The 16,824-nt window shown below is 36.5% G+C and overlaps 2 protein-coding genes across 4 annotated transcripts; both read left to right on the top strand.

The window, feature by feature from the left end:
• The first annotated feature begins 3,786 nt into the window (after positions 1 to 3,786).
• LOC110894224 (glyoxylate/hydroxypyruvate reductase A HPR2) lies at positions 3,787 to 8,304 on the top strand. Of its 3 annotated transcripts, XM_035980813.1 has the most exons (3): positions 5,556 to 5,606; positions 5,638 to 6,078; positions 7,645 to 8,304. In XM_035980813.1, the coding sequence occupies exons 2-3, from the start codon at positions 5,656 to 5,658 to the stop codon at positions 8,161 to 8,163; spliced, it is 942 nt and encodes a 313-aa protein (XP_035836706.1). In that variant the 5' UTR covers positions 5,556 to 5,606; positions 5,638 to 5,655; the 3' UTR covers positions 8,164 to 8,304. The 3 variants fall into 3 exon arrangements, with proteins under 3 accessions (XP_021997111.1, XP_021997110.1, XP_035836706.1); XM_022141419.2 differs by lacking the exons at positions 5,556 to 5,606; positions 5,638 to 6,078 and adding an exon at positions 3,787 to 4,390; XM_022141418.2 differs by having other exon boundaries at positions 5,541 to 6,078.
• A 1,776-nt stretch (positions 8,305 to 10,080) lies between these two features.
• LOC110894223 (heat shock 70 kDa protein 14) lies at positions 10,081 to 16,746 on the top strand. The gene is made up of 10 exons (XM_022141417.2): positions 10,081 to 10,192; positions 12,214 to 13,443; positions 13,546 to 13,773; positions 13,863 to 13,958; positions 14,062 to 14,247; positions 14,389 to 14,583; positions 14,677 to 14,823; positions 14,904 to 15,053; positions 15,136 to 15,266; positions 16,251 to 16,746. The coding sequence occupies exons 2-10, from the start codon at positions 12,274 to 12,276 to the stop codon at positions 16,465 to 16,467; spliced, it is 2,520 nt and encodes an 839-aa protein (XP_021997109.1). The 5' UTR covers positions 10,081 to 10,192; positions 12,214 to 12,273; the 3' UTR covers positions 16,468 to 16,746.
• The last annotated feature ends 78 nt before the right edge of the window (positions 16,747 to 16,824 follow it).

The following is a 16,824-nucleotide window of genomic DNA, read 5'->3' on the forward strand; positions in this document are numbered from 1 at the left end:
AAAAAATAGTCATGTTGACCATATTTTTTTTCCAATATAGATATGGAAATTTAGACTTCATAAAAGTAGTTAGCCTTAATATTGCCCAATAAAAAACATATACCATTTTATCTAATTTAATTCTATATGTTTAATTATTGATGCTACAACCCCTTCTCTCTCGCGACTCTTATGTTGTCGGTCACATGTTTCCGACAAGCCTGCAAATCATGATCGCCAACATAGAGTCGCAAGAGTGAGGGGCGTTGGAGTGTGTATATTATTTTAGCGGTTACATTAATAGTTTGTATCCATGACCTAGTAGTATAAAAATGCAACCTTTTAAATTAGACTCAAAGGTGGACTATGACAAACCTCAATGACTATTTGTATGATTAACTCTATCTTACAGGACTAGTCAATTTTTCTTTCTTAATGGAACATGTTAAAGGTATATTCAGAAGAAAAAACTTGAATGTTTTATACAGATTAACAATGATCATTTGATACCTATTTGATTAGGTCTAAGCCGTGTATGATTATTTGATACAGATTAAAAATGATCAGTTTATTGGTTAAAGACTTAGGGTGGTCTTGAAATTGCATAGTTTAAAATAAAAATTACAAAATTCTAAAAAAAAGGTCCTAACATCAATCATCAAAACATAACGGGTTTAAAGTAAAAAACATAAATTGCTCTAAACATAAAACAATTTCAAAAATCATATTCAAAAAGTTTCATCTAAAAAATCAGATGATTCATTCCTTAGCGACTCATTCATACAATTATCAATGGTGGACCCAAAAATTATTTGTTGGGGGTGTGGATGAGTTGTTCAACCATATTTTCAAGGGATGCGGTCGGGTTTTTTTGTATAAAATATACATTAAATTCTTCTTTTCAAGTGGTGCGGCCGCCCACTTTAGCCAAAGGATGGGTACGCCAATGACAATCATACCTTTATGTTAGACGTAAATTTCATTACTAATAGAAAATAGTAGGTAAGAGAAATAATCGTTTGATAAAACTAACAACTTAACTTTTACCTTACATTTTAGTTTTCAAGTTTTATAAAAAAATACAACACACGCTAATATAACTTGGATATATATTACACACTAATAATACCTAAATTCATTCATGGTATAAATCAACATTAGATGATCATTTATATCAAACCTTTTAAAAGATATTGGTTTTGAATATAGATAACTTAATTGAAGATGAGTAAGTATGCTAATATAACTTTAAATATTACACACTAATAAAACCTAATTCATTCATGTGTAAAACTCAACATTAGATGACCATTTACTTTATATAAAACTTTTTAAAAATATTTGTTTTGAATATACATGACTTAATCGAAGATGAATAAGTTGTTAGTTTAGAACGGGTCTCACACGAACACTAGAACAAATGCACAATGAGCTCTCTCACACACACACTATAAATCATAAGAACAAGAACATAAGATTTATAGTGGTTTGATCAAGCTTGATCTATATCCATTCTCCACAATTAGTTCTCTCTTTGTATTAGATGCTCAAAGTGTACAGATACAAGATACAAGAATGAGAAGTATTTATAGGGTTACAAATTTTAACTACTGTAACAAAGAAAACTCTTTTTAGTTACTGTTTCGTCTTCCTTTGAGTAGAGGAAAAAACCTCTGCTCATCTTTCTCTACTCTAGTTAAATCCTCCACATCTAATAATCTCTCACTTAGAGGCTTTGAAACCTTCAAACTGCACACCTTATAACTTCATCTTCATAAGTACTTCTGTAAACACTTCATCTTCACTAGTTGTGGGTGGCCTTCTCATCAGTTAACCTGAAGGCCAGCTGAAGCTATGCAAAGCTTCAACTTCTCTAAGGTAACAACCTTAGTCAACGTATCAGCTGGATTTTCAGTTCCTTTGACCTTCTTTAACTTTAGAGTGCCATCACTACCTTGATCTTTGATAAATGATGTCTTATCTGTATATGTTTGGTCTTCGAATGGAAGACACGATTCTTTGCAAGGTGTATTGCACTTTGATTGTCATAGAACAATGCACAAACAGTTTGTTCCTTGTCAAGTTCTTTGAGAAAGTTCTTCAACCATACAAGCTCTTTACTAGCTTCAACAATTCCATATACTCTGAATTGTTACGTAATTTATAGTGTCTAGGAGTGAGCAACAACTGAATTGTTAACCGAAACCAAACGGAAAAAAGATGAAACCAAACCCAAATAAACCAAAGATTGAATTAACCGAATTAACCAAAAGCCGGTTATTAGTTTTTTTTACCCTCGTTTAACCAAAATATATTGAACCAAACCTTTCACATTTTCATATATTTCTAGTTTTTATATCTCTAGTTCATGTATTTCATATGTTGGTAGGGTTCGACTACAAAGTCAATTTTTCCTACAAAGTGTACAAAATCATAAAACACCACAATTTCGACCATAAAACACACTCAAAACCCACAAATAACAGATTGAAGATCACTAAAACACAATATCCAAACCCTAACAGTCCATAGAAACTTCAAACACACCATCACAGAACTATGAATATAAAACACAACATGATAATCAACATAAAACACACTAATGTTAGTCATTCGATAATCAAAGCCTTATCATTCAAAACACAACACAAAACCCATAAGTATGGCGATTTAGTAATCTTCACTTTGTTATTTGTGGGTTTTGAGTGTGTTCTATCGCTGAAATTATGGTGTTTTATAACTTTGTACACTTTGTAGGAAAAATAGACTTTGTAGCCAACTCTCACCCGTGCTATGTTATACCTCCATTTCATATATTTATTTTTCCACTTTGTGTATTTATACATCAATTTCATGTATATATACCTCAATTTGATCGATTTAAGCAAAAGTGTTAGCCTAAGACCACACGATGTGGGCGTTTATGTCACACCAGGTTGCACACACCACCCCGGGAACGACATTGTCCTTGGCATTTATGTTTGGGCTTGGAGTTTTCCACCGGCGTGGGGGGCATTTGAGTTGTGAAGTGGGGGCTTTTGATTGGTGGGTGGATTTTGGGTGTGTTTTAATTGGTTGAGGTCTATGTATATATAACATTTATAAAAACGTCACTAACCACGCCACTCCCACACTGTCCGTTTTAGCACCACACCACGTTTTGACGCACGTGTCTCATAATGCCCCATCTTCAAGCCTCTCCACACCGTGTGGTCTAAGTGTTGTTTTGGCTATTGATCGAAACTAAAGAACCGAACAAAAAACACCAATCTAATCAAATAAACCGAACTGCTTTACCGAAAACTGATTGATTAATAAAATAAACTAACCGATGACTTCATTTTAAGCTTCAGTTGTGGATAATAACCAAACCGACTGAACCATACACACCACAATGAAATTGACTAATCGATGACTTCGCTTATAACGTATATCCACCACAATGACGCTACAATAAGTATTATACAAACAAGAAAACTAGTAGAAACGAGTAGCGTAATTCAAATTCTTAAGCTTGTTATATCACACAAGCACCCTATTAGTAGTTCTCTAGTCATTGAGGTTGATAACCCAATCGGTTAAAGCAAAGATTTTAGAAACATTAAAATCGAGGAGATCATGAACTTCAAGTGTGAAAGAAGTAAAAAAATGAAATTTTCCATTAAAAAAATTTAATCAACTCTCTATCATGTTTCTTTCCACGTCACTAATTTGTATTCTTGGTTGTTTCCAACAAGAACATGCTTTCTGTAAATCTCTTTTATTTTATTTGGTGTACAAACACCGCTATAGCCGTTCAAAATATTTTATTTTTGTCAGTACTGCTATAGCCGTTCATTAAAAATAAATAAATAAAAAAAAAAAAACTCTATAATCAACTAATAGCACATTAGCATTTAGCACCCCGTATACCAACTACCATCCAACGCCATCGGTCTCATTTCCCCTGTTCCCGTTGACCGACGACAATCAACCTCTAATCCTTACAATGGAAAACATCGACGTACTCATCACAACGCCTGTGAACCCTTACCTCGAACAAGAACTCGACAAACGTTTCAATCTCATCCGCCTGTGGAACTACCCACAAAAACAGGAATTCTTCAAGAATCACTCAGATTCCATCCGTGGCGTCGTCAACAACCCCTGGCACCCAGCCGACCGAGAGTTTATCGACTCGTTACCTGCTCTGGAGATCGTGTCGAGTTACAGTGTGGGGTTAGATCATGTGGATTTGGGGTATTGTAAGGGGAAAGGGGTTAAGGTTACGAATACGCCTGATGTGTTGACTGAAGATGTGGCTGATTTGGCTATTGGGTTGATGTTAACGACACTTAGAGGGATTAGTGAGTGTGATCGGTATGTTAGGAGTGGGTTGTGGAAGAAAGGTGATTTCAAGTTGACTACTAAGGTTAGTTTTTCTCTATTTTCTTCAACTTTTGATTCCAAGTCATTACAGTAAGTTAGGGACGGCAATAGAATCTGAACCCGGACCTGAACATGATGGTAGGGGCGTGAATTTCTGACATGACCCGAAAACCCGACACGAACCTAACACGAAATTCGCGGGTTTAGGTTTAGTCTAAACGGGTTCGGGTCAGTTTCAGGTTGAACCCGCGAACCCGTTTAGGTTAACGGGTCGGGTTCGGGTCAACCTGGTCGGGTTGACGGGTTGACCCGTTTAACACATTTATACTATATTATATTTTTTACAATATATTTTATGTCATAAATTAAATGAGGTGTGTATTTTATGCAATGATTATAACTTAAAAAGAGAAATTAAGATAGATTTTATAATTTAAATATGATATTATTATATACATTTGTATTTTTAGTGTAAATTTTAATTTTAATATATTAATTTCAGAAAAAATAAAAAAATTCGGGTTGAACGGGTCGTGTTCGAGTCAACCCATGAAACTTCGGGTCGTGTTCGGGTTCTTATGTAGGATACAGTTTTCGGGTTCGGGTTGAACCCGCCAACCCGCGAACACGACCCGTTTAGCACCCTTACATGATGGGTACATTTTAAACGCAGCACGTTTGGGACGCATATGTGTTCGGGTAATCGGGTATAGGTCCAGGTATGGGATTTTTTTTTGGGTTTGAGAAGGGCATGAGATTTACTGATATATCTGTTTACCCGATTCGATTACCTGATACCAATTATATACCCGAAATAATATCTTTTCAATTTTTTTAAGAGTTAAATGTTATTTTAGTCTCTGTGGTTTGGGTTATTTTGACAGTTTAGTCCAAAAGTTTCATTTTTCACCTGTGGGTCCAAAAGGGTTTCATTGTTGCCATTTAGTCCACCGGATTAACTTCATCCATTATTTCTGTTAACGAGAAGGGCGATTCAGTCATTTTATATGCTTATTTTATTATGTTTCAGCTTGTCTACGTTTTAACATAAAAAAATTTTCAAAAACAAATCATGTCAGATATTTAACGATACAAACTCAAGTTACCTTAAATTTTGACGTCACCGAAACACGCGAAAATTCAAAATACTAGTTGAATATAAGGTTGCAATTACCCATCCCACACAATTGTCATTTTGCCTTTTGTAGCTTACCTTTAACCAACAACATCCACACCTGTGGACCAGAGTCATCATCTCCACCTCACCACACCACCAGTAAACACACACAAACACACTCACCCACAATCATGGAAACAATCGGCGTACTAATGACATTCCCAATGAATTCATACCTAGAACAAGAACTCGACAAGCGATTCAACCTCTTCCGCATGTGGACCATCCCCCAAAAAACCGACTTCTTCAACAAACACTCAAATTCCATCCGCGCCGTGGTCGGATACGCCGGCGCCGGCGCCGACCGGGAGCTGATCGACGCGCTGCCGGCGCTGGAGATCGTGTCGAGCTTCAGTGTGGGGCTGGATAAGGTGGATTTGGGGTATTGTAAGGAGAAAGGGATTAGGGTTACGAATACGCCTGATGTGTTGACTGAAGATGTGGCTGATTTGGCTATTGGGTTGATGTTAACAACGCTTAGAGGGATTAGTGAGTGTGATCGGTATGTTAGAAGTGGGTTGTGGAAGAAAGGTGATTTTAAGTTGACTACAAAGGTTTGATTTTGTTCATTTGGTTGATTTTTTACAATGTTTTAAAATCCGGTTTTTATACCGTACCCGATTTGGCTCAGAAACCGTTTAAACGGGTGTACCGGGCGGTTTAACTGGTTCTACCAGACGATTAATTGTCTTTTGTTACTAGTTTGAATGTATGCACATTGAACATGGTGATCATGAAGTTATGTTATTAGACACCGAAAGATTAAGATTTAAGGCTGCAAGATTTGAGCAATGTTGATGTTTCTGCAGAATTTAGGGTTTATCTAAAGTTGATATTGACAAATTGGATCTGCCCTCAAGTGGTTGTCATATTTCTGAATTTAGGTACACATAGATGACAATTAGGGTGAGCGGAGTGGAGCTCGGTAAGAGGCCGTAAACCTCTTTACCGAGACGGTAAACCACCGCCAACCACACCTTTATCGATTTTGGTTGAGGAGTTGGGTGAACCTACACCGATTCGGTGGGGGGGGGGGGGTTCCATTCCTTCTCAGCCAATCACACATTTTTTTCTTTTTTTAAAAAAAATAGTTTACCTAAACCCCATTAGGTAAACCACCGCCAACGTTTTTGAGCATTAGGTAACTTATTTAGGTGAATTGACTTGGCAATGTGTGATTGGGTGAATTAGGAGTTTACCTATTTGGAATAGGTAACCACTCCCGTCACCCTTAGGGGGGATAAATGAATGGTGTTGGCAGGTCGAATATGAAAACAGTACAAACTGTTATTTCGTGAATTGTCAGACAAATGAACCTGAACACTGACACTAGTATTCACGGGTTGAGACGAAAACGACCTGCTTAACCTGATTGTTTCTTTTCTTCTATTTTCTTTTTCACCTGTTTATACCTTAATTTAAAGTTACATTAAAAGCAATTATGTTTAAACTATAAAGAAGTATCCTTTATTTTTTGAATTTTGGCATAAAATACCTAATTGGTTTTTGTTATGATGTATAACTTTTTTAAAGCTTTTAAAATAATAAATAGGTTAAACAGGTCAACTCGCGAACCCGCCATGTCGCACTGTAGACAACTTGTTTAGCTAAACGTGTTAGTGGGTTTGACATGAAAGTGACTCAAACGCGTTTAGCTAACTCCAAACCAGTGAATTTCGTGTTAGGTACGTATCGTTTGCGTGTCTAAAATTCACACTCGCGGTTGACAAAATTGTCTCAACAGCTATGCAATTAATGAGGTAAAATATCAGATGCCGGTCAAGGACTGATATTTGAGATATAAGTTATCTCGATGAGATATCAGTGGGATATTGGTAAATTTAATATCATGCAGAATTTATATATAACAATTGATATATCGGTCAAATATCAATGATATTCGGTCAATATCGTTGATGATATCAGTACCGATATTTGACACCGATATTTTACACGAGGACCGATAACCGATACATCACCGATGTTAACTGCATAGCTCAACAGTGCCGAAGAATGAGAATCACATATATGGCCAATAGCATACCTGCAGAGTATTATTCACATTGCGTAAACTCTTTCATTCAATTTGGACGACTAACCGTTTTTCATAATGTTTGCAGTTCAGTGGCAAAAAAGTGGGAATCATAGGTCTGGGAAGAATCGGGACAGCCATTGCTAAACGAGCCGAAGCATTTAACTGCCCCATAAGCTACTATTCCAGATCAGAGAAACCCGAATCAAACTACAAGTACTTTCCAAGTGTCGTTGAACTAGCTTCCCATTGCGATATCCTGGTTGTGGCATGCCCGCTAACAGAACAAACCCGTCACATAGTCAACCGTGAAGTCCTCGATGCACTTGGTCCCAAGGGGTTTCTGATCAACATCGGGAGGGGCCCACACGTAGATGAACCAGAACTGGTGGCTGCTCTTGTTGAAGGGCGGATAGCCGGTGCGGGTCTTGATGTATTTGAGAATGAACCGCATGTGCCGGAGGAGCTGTTTGGGCTTGATAATGTTGTTCTGTTGCCACATGTCGGAAGTGGGACCGTGGAGACCCGAAACGCGATGGCTGATCTTGTTATTGGGAACCTTGAGGCTCATTTTAGCAAGAAGCCACTGTTGACTCCAGTGGTTTAGATGTGGTTATGATGACAATGACATCAAAAAATGTAAAACCAATTGGTGACACTTATGTGCTTGTTTTCATTCCTCAAATTTATGAAATAATAATATGCAAACAGATGATAGCATCATGTTTAGAGTTAAATTGAGTTTTGACATCGATAGTTCAAATGTTAGGAATGTTTGGTATATCATATCATGTTTTGAGGGTGATAAAAAAGTAATCATAGAGTATTTGATTGGTTCAAAGTAGTTTTTTGTTTCTTAGAAGAAATGGTTCTCTTTGTCCATTCCCTTAAAACCGATATGTAGCATAGTAGGGGCTGTTTGGCAACATCTGAATGGTTAAGTGTTGAACCAGTAAAAGATCTGAACTATTAAGTGTTGAACCAGTAAGATGTCTGAACCATTAAGAGCCTGTATAATGCTTAACCATTCAAAGACAAATATTTAACCATTCAGAGTCAAATGTCTGAACCATTCAGACATCTGGTCATGAAACAAACAGTCTGAACCATTAAGTGCTGAACCAGTAAGAGGTCTGAACCATTAAGAGCATCATTAAATTGTAAACAAATAGCCCCTTAGTATTTTATTTGTTTTAAAAAATGATAATTTGTTTTTCAAAATAACTAAATTTTTATTTTGAAAAATTATTTATAACTTTTTTATGTGAAGGAAATAAATCAAATTATAAAATAAAACAAGCCTTTTATAACCTTTTTTATGTGAAGGAAATAAATCAAATTATTTACTTGTTTTTTTATTAGTTTATACTTTTAGCATTGTGTTCATAACCGGATCGAAGCTACCACTTGAACCCATGCACTTATTGGTCTGGGTGAGTAGTTTTAAATCGCTTTCATTTGGAACAGGCGGTTATGGTTATGGGCATATACTAGTTAAACTAGTTCGGTGTTGGACTTTATTTCTTAGGTTCATTCCTTCTAAAATCTTGTTTACTGATTCATTACTACGTCATGCTCTATATTTGTTTAACTCATACAATCATGCTTCATATTTTGTTAACATTGTGAATTCACGACCAATTTCTCTATCACCTATTGCATTTCTAGGCCTTTTTTATTTCCCAAAGGTAGCCGGGACCTATTTCTTGTTTATTTATGAATCAAGATGGAATTAATCCAACCGAACCGACCTACACTAAAACCACTAGCCTGCTTATCGACCTACACTATTTTTCTTGTTTATAGCTAATTACAAATCTGAAATCTCTAAACAAAAGATCCCAACTAGTTTTAATAGACACAAGAACAACATGCATAGTAGTAATCATAATCTGTTTGCTTAAACGTAATAATAAAACTAAAACCTGTAATAACAATATTTAGAGTAAACTGTCAAAATGGTCTCTGAGGTTTGGTCACTTTTGCCACTTTAGTCTAAAACTCAAACCTTTTGAATCTGAGGCCCTGTGGTTTCAATTTTGTTGACATTTTCATCCAAAATCAAAAGCTGGTCAGATTTTTCAGTTAACATCCAGTTATTCTGTCTTTTCCTCCCTTTTAATAAAGGGCAAAATAGTCAGTTTTAATTTGTTATAATAAAACGTTAAAAATCCATTTTGCCCTTCATTAAAAGGGAGGAAAAAGACAGAAAAACTAGATGTTAACTGAAAAATCTGGCCAGATTTTGATTTTGGATGAAAATGACAACAAAATTGAAAACACATGGATCCAGATTCAAAAGGTTTGAGTTTTGGACTAAAACGTCAAAAGTGATCAAACCTCATAACCATTTTGACAGTTTACTTTAGTATTTAAATAAATCTTAATGGGCCAACCGTTTAATTTAATTTAATGGGCTAAGTCAAGCTATAAACAAAACACATTTATGAGACGGGCCATATAAAGATGTTTCTAGAATAAAACTTCTGGACGAATCCAGTTTCCTTTTTTAAAAGTATAAAATTCCACATATACCCCTCTCTCTCGCCCCCATTCGTTTACTAGTCCACTGCACGACTCTTTCAAAATCATTATTAAATACCTTTTTCTCTCTCCGCCGCGTCCGTACACCGGAGGTACGATTTCCGTTCACAATTTTCTTCGATCCGATCAACTTTTATAAATACATTATGTTCGCAGATTCAATCTGTATGTTTATGTTTAGCTAGTGATGCTTTTGATTTGAATTTTGATGTAATAAATGCTTTTGTAGAATTTATTACTCGTGTAGATTTAGTAGGTTTTGTGGTTGAGTGCTATTGCGGATAGAGATCTACGTTTGTTTTGAATTTTGAATGTTGTTGTTAGCCAGGGCTAGTAATTGGAATAATGTGTTTGCTGGATTGTTGTTTGATTGTGTATAAACGGCGTCGTGTTAGTTTTATGGAGCTTGAAGAGTTGATTTGTTGTTTAATGTATCTTACTTTAGTGTTGTTTGATCTTTGTTCTGAGATCAACAAGTAGTATTGTACACTTTGTGTCATGTGTATATATGTGTGTGTATTCAAGCTATGCAGTTAATATCGGTTATCGGTGCTCTACAAAATATCGGTGTCAAATATCGGTCCGGACTATCGGTTTCTATATTATCGGCGATATTGACCGACATTTGACGTTATTTTGGATGCCTTGGTTTATGTGGACCTGGAGCACAATTAGATCATGTTTTAAATATTGGCAATTATGAGCTTTAACTGGTGATATTATTATTAATATTATATGTCTTGCATTTTATACATGTTTATATAAATTTTGCATGATATTAAAATTAGGCCTGTAAACGAACCGAACGTTCATGAACTGTTCATGAACTTGTTCGGCGGGAAGTTCGTTTATGTTCGTTTATTTAATAAATGAACGAACACGAACATAAAAGTTTGTTCGTTAAATTAAATGAACGAACATGAACACAGCTTGTGTTCGTTCATTTATGTTCATGAACATTCGTTCATTTATGTTCGTGAACGTTTGCTTATTTACGTTTGTTTATGTTCGTTTAATTTTTAGTAAATACATAAATAGTTATATTTATATAAATATTAGGTTTTCTAACTCCTTATATAAATATAACTCATTAGTATAACTATGAACCCTAATTTAGTTGTGTTTAAGGATGAACTGTAATATGTTAGACTTGTTATTCAATCATGCTAATTTATATTTGTTTCTGTTTATTCAAATACATTCACTTAATTTTTTTTGTTTATGTTCGTTTGTGTTCGTTAATGTTCGTGAACTGTTCGTTTAGGCTTTAAACAAACGAACATAAACGAACACGAACATGCTCGATTTCTTAATGAACGAACACGAACAAAAAAATGTGTTCGATTATACGTTCGTGTTTGTGTTCATGTTCGGTTAAAGTTAAATGAACGAACACGAACATGCCTGTGTTCGTGTTCGTTCGGTTCGTTTACAGGCCTAATTAAAATTACCGATATCCCACCGCAATAACCTATATCTCAAATACTGGCCATTGACTGATATTTGATTTTGAACTGCATTAATTGCATAGATTCAAGGATTAAGGCTTACTACTTTAGACATTTGAACTGTGTATATGATAGGCTGTAGTACATGTTAGTTTTCAGCAGTGGAATCTGTCAGTTGAGTTTGATCATACGATGTGAATGAGAGATTAAAGTGATTAAGGGGCTGTTTGGCAACTTCTGAATGGTTAAGTGCTGAACCTAAGAGGTCTAAACCATTAAGAGCCAGTATAATGCTTAACCGTTCAGAGGCACATGTCTGACCAATTCAGAATAGAGGTCTTAACCATTCAGACTCAGTATAATGCTTAACCATTCAGAGGCAAATGTCTGAACCATTCAGACATCTGCTCGCGAAACAAACAGTCTGAACCATTTAAAAGCCACATGAAAGCTGAACCAGTAATTCACAATGTGAAGTTAGGTGTTTGGATACCAAATGTTGCTTTTGTATTGTAAATTATCGACTGCTTATGTTTAGGAACTTTGAATGTATTATATATTGTTTATATATGCTATATAGATGAATAATGACGCAGTTGATGATTAATCTGATTGCCTTACAAGGTGCTAAGGTTTTCATGTGGCTTTTACTTTATGTGGTTTAGGTTGATTCTTACCAAGAAGAATAACTTTATCAATTAAACAAGCTACACTACTAATCAAAGATGAGCGTTGTGGGATTTGATCTTGGGAACGAGAGTTGTGTCGTGGCAGTAGCCAGACAAAGGGGAATTGATGTCGTTCTTAATGACGAGTCAAAGCGTGAGACTCCCGCTCTTGTATGTTTCGGTGACAAACAACGGTTCCTTGGAACTGCTGGTGCTGCATCCAGCATGATGAACCCTAAGAATACCATCTCCCAGATCAAGCGGTTGATAGGCCGACCCTTTTCCGACCCTGAACTGCAACAAGATCTTAAATCATTGCCTTTTTCTGTTACCGAGGGACCCGACGGTTTCCCGTTGATCCATGCTCAGTATCTCGGCGAAAGAAAGACGTTTACACCAACCCAGGTTATGGGTATGGTGTTTTCAAACATGAAGACGATTGCGGAGAAGAATTTAAATTCAGCAGTTGTGGATTGTTGTATTGGGATACCAATTTATTTCACTGATCTTCAAAGAAGGGCTGTTATGGATGCAGCTACTATAGCTGGCTTGCATCCTTTACGGTTGATGCATGAAACAACCGCAACTGCTCTAGCCTATGGAATATACAAAACCGATTTGCCTGAAAACGAGCAGCTCAATGTAGCCTTTGTTGACATTGGACATGCTAGCATGCAGGTCTGCATAGCAGGCTTCAAGAAAGGTCAACTGAAGATATTGGCTCATTCTTTTGACCGTTGTTTAGGAGGGAGGGATTTCGATGAGGTTTTGTTCCAATACTTCGCTGAAAAGTTCAAGTCAGAGTACAAAATCGACGTGTTCCAGAACGCAAGGGCTTGTCTCAGGCTTCGGGCCGCATGTGAAAAGCTAAAGAAGGTACTCAGTGCAAATCCGGAAGCGCCTATGAACATAGAATGCTTGATGGACGATAAGGATGTTAGAGGTTTTATAAAGAGAGACGAGTTTGAACAAATTAGCACCCCGATATTGGAACGTGTAAAGAAGCCACTTGAGAAGGCCCTTTCGGAAGCTCAACTCACAGTTGGCGATATTTATGCTGTGGAAGTAGTTGGTTCAGGTTCTAGGGTGCCAGCTGTAATTAAGATTTTGTCGGATTTTTTTGGGAAAGAACCGAGGCGTACAATGAATGCGAGTGAGTGTGTTTCCAAAGGCTGTGCTTTGCAGTGCGCTATTCTTAGTCCGACTTTCAAAGTTAGAGAGTTCCAGGTACAATTTCAGTTTCGGTTTTTTAAGCTGCGTAAGTGACTTTTGATTTCGATTCTTTGTATAATCTATCGTACCTAAAGTCATTGCCTTTTTGTTTTGAAGGTTCAAGAGAGCTTTCCTTTTTCGATTGCTTTAACATGGAAAGGATCTGCACAAGATTCCGAGAATGGAAATGCGGAAAGTCAACAAAGCAGTGTTGTTTTTCCCAAAGGAAATCAAATTCCGAGCGTGAAAGCTTTGACTTTCTACAGGGCCGACACATTTACGGTAGACCTACAATATGCTGATGTTAGTGAACTGAAGGCATCAGCGAAGATCAGTACTTACACGGTAAGATTTGATCAATATATTCATTTATTTAATACAGTTTAGAGCTATGCTCATTGCTTGACCATATATGCCGGTAATGATCTGCGCAGATTGGTCCCTTCCAAGCAACAAAAGGTGAGCGTGCGAAGGTGAAGGTGAAAGCCCGTTTGAATTTGCATGGGATTGTGTCTGTGGAGTCTGCACAGGTGGGTCATCGAGTTTCACATCAACAAAACTTTTGTCTTTGTTTGTACTTTGTGTCTAATAGTAAGTCATATCTTATTGTTTATCTTTTGTATATTATTCCAGCTCATTGAAGAAGAGGAAGTGGAAGTTCCGGTTTCGAATGAATCATCAAATATGGATATGGATAAGGCTCCGGCTGAGGTGGCCTCTACCAATGAAAATGATGTAAATATGCAGGATGCTTCTGTGACTGAGAATGGTGCCGTAGAAACAGGAGATACTCCTGTTCAGATGGAGACCGACACCAAGGTTAGTATGATTATTGATCATCTAACGGTCAAATAATTTGCTATGATTTTGATGTGATGCGGCGGTCATTGGTCAGTGGTTGTAAAAAGGAACTTGTTTGGATGTATAACACAAGTAATTCTTTTGTATTTTATTGTGCAGGTTGAAGCTCCAAAGAAGAAGGTCAAAAAAACCAACGTACAAGTTTCAGAATTGGTCTATGGGTCAATGCTACCTGCAGACGTGCAGAAAGCAGTGGAAAAGGAGTTTGAAATGGCGTTGCAAGACCGGGTTATGGAAGAAACGAAGGATAAAAAGAACGCTGTGGAAGCCTATGTCTATGAAATGAGGAACAAGGTAATTTCTTATTTATTTTCCGCTATTCTTAAATATATACACACACATACATGAAAGTATCAGTGTATCACCTGAAATTGATCTTTGTTCCAGTTGCATGATAAATTATACGAGTTCGTTACGGATTCAGAGAGAGAAGGGTTTATCACTAAGCTTCAAGAAACAGAAGATTGGTTGTATGAAGACGGTGAAGATGAAACCAAAGGTGTATATGTCGCCAAACTTGATGAGCTCAAGAAGGTTTGCTTTCTCCACTTCCTATATGTATATACCGTTCGCAACACTTAAATTGCACATTTAAACTCTTTTAACAATTGCAGCAAGGTGACCCCATTGAACAACGGTACAAAGAGCACTCAGAAAGAGGATCCTTTGTCGATCAACTGGTCAATCATGTTAATTGGTTCAAACAGGCTGCTGCATCTGCTGATCCTAAGTATGAACATATTGACTTGAGTGAGAAACAAAAGGTAACTATTTTAATATCCATAAATTTTTTTAGCGTATGTTCATTTTTATCTATTCACATGGGTCTACCCCACCCTCTTTCAGGTCTTGAACGAGTGCTCAGACGCAGAAAATTGGTTGAGGGAGAAAAAGCAACTGCAGGACTCGCTTCCAAAGCATGCTGATCCAGTTCTTCTGTCATCTGATATTAGGAAGAAAGTAGAGGCGCTTGATAGGTATTTTTAGGCCTGTAAATGAACCGAACGGACACGAATAGAGGCATGTCCGTGTTCGTTCATTTAATTTTAACCGAATACGAACACGAACGTATAACTGAACACATTTTTTTGTTCATGTTCGTTCATTAAGAAAATGGGCCTGTTCGTGTTCGTTTATGTTTGTTCGTTTAAAACCTAAACGAACAGTTCACAAACGTAAACGAACAAAAACAAACAAACTTAAACGAACATAATTTAACAAAACAATAAACAACACAAATGAACATAATTTATTAAACATAAACGAGCATTAAGTAATTGTTATATAAATTGGTGATCAATTGCGATAGATTCCATTGGAAAACTAATTTTTATTACTAGAAAGCCCAACTACCAATTACTTATATTTATTATATAAGTAGTTAGAAAGTTCCTTTTATGTTTAATATTTATATAAATATAATTACTTATGTATTTAAATTGAAACGAGCATAAACGAACAAATAACAAATGTCAATCAACGAACATAAATGAACACAAATGAACGAACAAAACGTGTGTTCTTGTTCGTTCGTTTGGTTGAATGAACAGAAATTGTGTTCTTGTTTGTTCATTTATTAAATAAACGAACTTCCCGCCGAACAAGTTCACAAACAGTTTATGAACGTTCGGTTCATTTACAAGCCTTGGTATTTTCTCGGCTTTAAAAAATATAGTGGTACTACGCGTTCCAGAATAAATACAACATAACATGTTTTTATAATTTAATCTCTACTAACCCTTAATCCGATTATATTGTTAATGATAGGGTTAAATTTCTATTCTTATTTTTATTGTAACGGTGTCTTGATCCTTTACTTTGTTAAAATTTTGTAGTGGTGCATGCTAAGGGTCTGTAAAACTGTTGCAACCTCTTAGGGCTCGCTGAATTTATATTACCTTTTGTTTGTATTGATGTCTTTTTTGTGGTACCGAAAATAAGTTTTATGTTTATATGTACAGGGTGTGCAGACCGATAATGTCAAAACCAAAACCAAAACCAAAACCGAAACCTGCTGCTCCGGAGAAGGCAGCCTCACCTCCACCATCAACTGCACCCCCAGCTCAGAATGGTGAGCCGGCAGAGAACACAAGTGCAAACCCGAACGCAGAGAACAATGGAAAATCTGATGAGCCGGCAGTAGCTATGGAAACTGAGAAACGTGAAGCTGCTGCTTAAGGGTTAAGGTCTGTGCAATGATTTTTTTATTAAATTTATAATCCTACGGAGGACTGGGTAGCTGTTTCGTTTGTATGATCAAGAGTATAGATTTTGGTGGGTCGGCATTTTTTTCTCTGGCCTATATCATTAGATCCATTGTCTTGGTCTAAAGTTATATGTCATGAAGTTTAGGTCTATGTATTCGAGGGTGTGTAGACGAGCACTTTTGATTTTCACGGGTTGCAACTGAGACCTCTACCTATATTCTTAATGAATTTTGCCTTTTTTATTTTATCATGTAATCTGGCTGATACCATACCATACGATATGATACAAGAAAATGCACGACGTTTTCCTGTGTGTGTCTAGATGAAG

This window comes from Helianthus annuus, chromosome 12, assembly GCF_002127325.2.
Source record: "Helianthus annuus cultivar XRQ/B chromosome 12, HanXRQr2.0-SUNRISE, whole genome shotgun sequence".
NCBI lineage: Eukaryota > Viridiplantae > Streptophyta > Magnoliopsida > Asterales > Asteraceae > Helianthus > Helianthus annuus.

Coding starts and splice junctions, on each gene's coding strand:
- LOC110894224 (XM_022141419.2), top strand. CDS start 3,968: ATGGAAAACATCGACGTACTCATCACAACGCCTGTGAACCCTTACCTC. Junction 4,391..7,644: donor ATTTCAAGTTGACTACTAAG/GTTAGTTTTTCT, acceptor TAATGTTTGCAG/TTCAGTGGCAAAAAAGTGGG.
- LOC110894223 (XM_022141417.2), top strand. CDS start 12,274: ATGAGCGTTGTGGGATTTGATCTTGGGAACGAGAGTTGTGTCGTGGCA. Junction 13,959..14,061: donor TGTCTGTGGAGTCTGCACAG/GTGGGTCATCGA, acceptor ATATTATTCCAG/CTCATTGAAGAAGAGGAAGT. Junction 15,054..15,135: donor ACTTGAGTGAGAAACAAAAG/GTAACTATTTTA, acceptor ACCCTCTTTCAG/GTCTTGAACGAGTGCTCAGA.